Source organism: Chenopodium album, chromosome 2 (assembly GCF_948465745.1).
Source record: "Chenopodium album chromosome 2, dcCheAlbu1.1, whole genome shotgun sequence".
Lineage (NCBI taxonomy): Eukaryota > Viridiplantae > Streptophyta > Magnoliopsida > Caryophyllales > Amaranthaceae > Chenopodium > Chenopodium album.
Window position 1 is genome coordinate 46,733,073 of NC_137835.1, and position 5,088 is coordinate 46,738,160.

The 5,088-nt window shown below is 45.9% G+C and overlaps 1 protein-coding gene across 1 annotated transcript; it reads right to left on the reverse strand.

Annotated features, from left to right (window-relative positions):
• Positions 1-2,819: 2,819 nt before the first annotated feature.
• LOC145572331 (uncharacterized) lies at positions 2,820-4,375 on the reverse strand. Its single transcript, XM_081631319.1, has 2 exons — positions 3,849-4,375; positions 2,820-2,913 (listed from the first exon to the last, which is right to left on the reverse strand). The coding sequence occupies exons 1-2, from the start codon at positions 4,373-4,375 to the stop codon at positions 2,820-2,822; spliced, it is 621 nt and encodes a 206-aa protein (XP_081487445.1).
• Positions 4,376-5,088: the final 713 nt, after the last annotated feature.

The following is a 5,088-nucleotide window of genomic DNA, read 5'->3' on the forward strand; positions in this document are numbered from 1 at the left end:
GTCAGTGTAGCTGACGTCTGTCGTCGTTTGCTTTTTGCAGTTGGGTCAAGGCTAGATTTTTCCTTTCCTTTAGTCATATGCCTCGTCGATCCATGTACTGCAAAACTAACATGGTTAAAGCACCGTTGGCCGTTGGCACGGCCAACGGCCCTCCGATGCTTAAGTCAGTACACTTAGTCGTAAATGGAAACTTTAAATAAATGAAATAAGATGAGAGTTTTATTAGAACTTTACCGTTTCGTCGACGAACGCTTTTGACTATTTGTTTAAAAGTAGTATTTTTTGAGATTAGTTGCGTTTCAACTTCTTGGAACGGGGTTACCTTGTTGGTCGGTTAGCTGATAAGCGCCGTTGCCGATTACTTGGGTGATTTCGTATGGTCCTTCCCATGGGGGAGCAAGCTTTCCATCGGCTGGATTCTTTATATTCTGGAACGCTTTCCTGAGTACCCAGTCTCCTAATTGAAATGTCTTGGCTTTGACGTTTTTGTTGAAGCTTCTTGCGATGATTTGTTGTTGTGCTGCCATTCTGATTAACGATGTCTCTCTTAATTCTTCAATTGCGTCTAAGCTGTCTTCCATTTCCTCTTGATTTCTTTGCTCCGTCATGATACCGAATATTGACGTTGGGAAATCGGCTTTAACTGGGAAAACGGCTTCGCACCCATAGACAAGGGAGAAGGGCGTCTGCCCCGTCACTTCTTTTGGCATCGTCCGGTTGGCCTACAGGACTGATGGGAGCTCGTCGGCCCACTTGCCTTTCGCTGCTTTTAGCCTTTTCTTGATGGCTTCCATGACAACTTTGTTGCTGGACTCGACCTGTCCATTTGCTTGTGGGTACCTTGGTGTCAACGTCCTCAACTCTATGCGAAACTTCTACAAAAAAAAACGAATTTTGTCGCTAATAAACTGTGACCCGTTGTCACAGACGATCACCGACGGGATTCCAAATCTGCATATAATGTTAGTCCATATGAATGTAATGACCTCCTTGTCCGTCACCTGTTTCAAAGCAACTGCCTCAATCCATTTAGAAAAATAATCGGTTAGTGCTAACATATAGACTCTTTGTCCTGGTGCAGCGGGTAGCTTCTCGACGATGTCCATTCCCCATCTCATAAAGGGCCATGGAGATAATGTCTGGTGGAGGGGCTCTAACGACTTATGGACGGTATTGGCGAACCGTTGACAGCTGTAGCATTTGGTACGTATTGTACTGCGTCTTCGTAAAGTGTCGGCCAGAAATATCCTTGTCTTTTTGCGATTTTGGCTAATTTCCTCCCTCCGACGTGACTATTGCATATTCCATTGTGTAAGTGGCTAAGGATGGATTGTTGTTCGTGTTTTTGGATGCATCTTTGGGATAACCCCGATGCTGATTTGTGGAACAGGACTCCGTTAATGACGTCGTATCGGGAGGCTTTATATTTATGTTTTCGTGATTCTGCTTTGTAACTGGGGAGGATATCTTTGGTCAGATAGTCTACGATGGGTTTGGTCCAGTCGTCGTCGTTGTTGACGTCGTCGACTGGTAGGATTTCTTTGAAGGATACAGATGGCTTTTGCAAATGGACTAAGGGGATGTTTGTGAAGGTGGTCTTTTTAAGGGCGGAGGCTAGGTTTGACAATGCGTCGGCTTGGGCATTTTGGTCTCCTGGGATTTGCGAGATGGTGAAAGGATCAAAATGTTTTGCTTTTTCTTTGGCTATGTCGAGGTACGCTGTCATTTTGGAGTCTTTTGCTGCGAAGTCACCTATTATCTGGAAGACAACGAGGAAGGAGTCGTTGTATACATCCAAGGCTGTGGCACCTAAGTCTTTTGCAACGGTCATTCCTGCAATCAAAGCTTCATACTCTGCTTCATTGTTAGTTGCTTTAAAATCACAAGATATAGACCTTACTATCATGTCCCCTTGTGGTGACTTTAGCACCATTCCCAGGCCAGCTCCTCGTTGGTTGGACGAGCCATCGACGAACAAGATCAACTTGCTTTCGCTCTGGATGTTGTTGATTTCTTCTACCTCTTTGTCAGCTATGGCCTGTAAGTCGGGGCTGAAGTTAGCCACAAAATCTGCTAGGGCTTGGGATTTTATTGCTTTTCTGGGTTGGTACTCGATGTCCATCGTGCTTAACGAAAATGCTCCACTTGCCCAGACGTCCTGTTAGATCTGGTTTTCTAAAAACAGACTTAAGCGGATAATTAGTCATCACCACTACGTGGTGGGTTTCAAAATAATGCCTTAGCTTTTTAACAGCAGAGATTAAAGCGAGGGCTAATTTCTCTAGGGATGTATATCTTACCTCGCTGGGAGTAGGGTTTTACTTACATAGTAAACCGGGAGCTGCCCAGCTTCGTCGTCTTCTCTCATCAAGATTGCGCTAACAGCCACAACGCTGACGGCAATATAAAGCTGCAAAGGTTCGTTAGTTTTGGGTTTCGACAGGAGGGGTGGCGTCATTAGGTATTTCTTTAAATCTTGTAGAGCTTTCTCATGATCGTCAGTCCATTCAAAACCTTTATTTTTTCTCAAAACTTTGTAGAATAGATGATATTTATCTGACGACCGAGAGATGAAGCGATTTTATGCTGCCACTCGTCCTGTCAATTTCTGGGTTTCTTTAACATTTCGGGGGGATTGAATATTTATTATGGCTCTGACTTGGTCAGGGCTGGCTTCAATTCACTTTTGTGTTACTACGTAGCCCAAAAAAATTCCAGCAGACACTCCAAACGAGCAATTAGTAGGGTTAAGTTTCATACCATATTTTCGCAATACCTCAAAGGTCTGACGGAGGTGATCAACGTGGTCCTTCGACTTCTTAGATTTCACCAGCATATCGTCGATGTATACCTCCATCGTATCTCCTAGCTGGTCTTTGAACATTCTGTTGACTAGCCTCTGGTACGTCGAACCTGCATTTTTTAGTCCGAATGGCATGACTTTATAACAATATATACCTTTGTCTGTCATGAAGGCCGTCTTCTCCTGATCGTCGGGATGCATTAGGATCTTGTTGTATCCGGAGTAGGCGTCAATGAATGTTAAGAGCTCATGACCTGCTGTCGCGTCTACCATGGCGTCGATGTGCGGGAGCGGGAACGGATCATTAGGGAAGGCTTTATTAAGATCGGTGAAGTCGATGCATACTCTCCATTTGCCGTTCTTTTTTCTAACGACGACGACATTCGCGAGCTAGTCTGGATACTTGACCTCTCTTATCCTTCCCGTGTCGATCAACTGCTGCACTTCGTCGTTGATGATCTTGTTTCGCTCCGGAGCAAACTTTCGACGCTTCTGCTTGACGGGCTAGTGATTTGGGTCGACGTTCAGTTTATGCGAGATGATGCTCGGGTCTATACCAGTCATGTCTTCGTGAGACCAAGCAAAACAATCTTTATTCTCTCGGAGAAAGGCTATGATAGTATTTTTGAGTTCAGGTGTTAAGTTGGCTCCGACACGGACGGTTTGATCCGGTTTTTCGGGATCTAAGGGTATCTCGTCAATTTCAAGGTCGTTGGGATTGTCTGGTGTCGGGCCATGCTGTAATTGCTATGCGGTTCTCATGGTTGGTTTAAGGGTTGTTTTGTAGCAGTGTTTGGCTTCACGGGGTTCTCCTTTAATTTCTTGGACTCCCCATGGGGTGGGAAACTTGATTGATTGGTGGTAGGTGGAAGGAATGGCTTTTAAACGGTGGATCCAGGGTCGTCCTAATATGGCATTATAGGCTGATGGGCAGTCGACGATGTTGAATTTGGTTTGAGGGTTTAGGCCTCCTGCATAGGTTGGAAGGGTTATGTCTCCGAGAGTTGACATGCTTTCACCACTAAAACCGACCAGAGTCGTTGACCTTCTGGTGATGTCGCTATCTTTCAACCCCATGTCTTCCATGGCTCTTCTGAACAGGACATTTGCGGAGCTTCCTCCATCGACCAGCACCCTTCGAAGCGGACAATTCCCGACGACCAAAAAAATTACTAAGGAGTCCTCATGCTCTCTACTGATGTTGTTGACGTCATCGTCATCGAAGGTAATTGACATTGCCTCCAACTTCTTTTCTAGGGGATCTCTTATTTCTTCCGGGACATCTGCATTATCTATCATCGACTTTGCAATCCTCTTTGCTGCAGAATAGGTTAGTCCACAAATATCGGAACCACCAGTGATAACATTAACTATTACCTTAGGTATAGGAGGCTTTGGAGGTCCGGCGGTCGTCGTTTCTGGCTGATGACGACTTGCGTCATTACTTTTCTTTTTCCCTAATAGATGCTTGAGGTTGCCTTTCTTCAACTGGAAGGCGACCTCTCTTCGTAGGGCGTAGCAGTCTTCCGTCTTATGGTCATGATCGCTGTGGAACTCGCACCATTTGCTCATATCTTTTTCCGACTCTGGCTCCAACTCCTTTACCACTGCTGCGATATTCACGTCGAAGCCATACTCTGATATTTAGGGGTACTGCGGGGCGTCGAGGATATCTTTGACCTGCACAGCATTAACAGAGTGTGATCTACCTGATGCCTCGTAAGGCTGGTGTCGCCATGATCCCCTTGGGTTGCTTGGGGCCTTCCGATCGGACGAACTTCTGAAACTCGGGTAGGAGCTGCGATTGGCGATATCTTCGTCAAAGCGCATTTGAGCCACGGCTCTGGTCCTGACCTCTTCAGATGTTGAGCAAGGATACTTGACCATATCTTTGTATAGGTCCGAGTCCGTATGCAATCCGCGGAGGAAGGCTTCAATGGCAGTCCTGTTGTCGACATTCTTGATTGAGACTTTCTCCTTGTTGAATCGAGACCAATAAGTTCTGATGGTCTCCTTGGGACCCTGGACGATCCGATATAGATCGCTCGTCTGCTTGTCGAACTACCTGCTACATTCAAAATGGGAATAGAATTTGTTAACTAACATAGCAAAACTAGTTATACTACCTAGTTCGAGTTTGCCGAGCCACTTGAGGGCGGGGCCTGTCAGCGTCGCGCCAAACGATTTGCACATGCATGCCTCCCAACACTCGAACGGGATCGAAGCTTGCCACATCCGTTGCTTGTAGTACTCGACATGCTGCTCGGAAGAGGTCGTTCCATCAT

What these genes read in the sequence shown, in the direction of transcription:
- LOC145572331 (XM_081631319.1), bottom strand. Translation starts at nt 4,375, where the DNA reads ATGAGCAAATGGTGCGAGTTCCACAGCGATCATGACCATAAGACGGAA. An exon ending in GATAGCGACATCACCAGAAG is followed by an intron (nt 2,914 to 3,848) that starts GTCAACGACTCT and finishes TAAAAAATGCAG; the next exon opens with GTTCGACGTACCAGAGGCTA.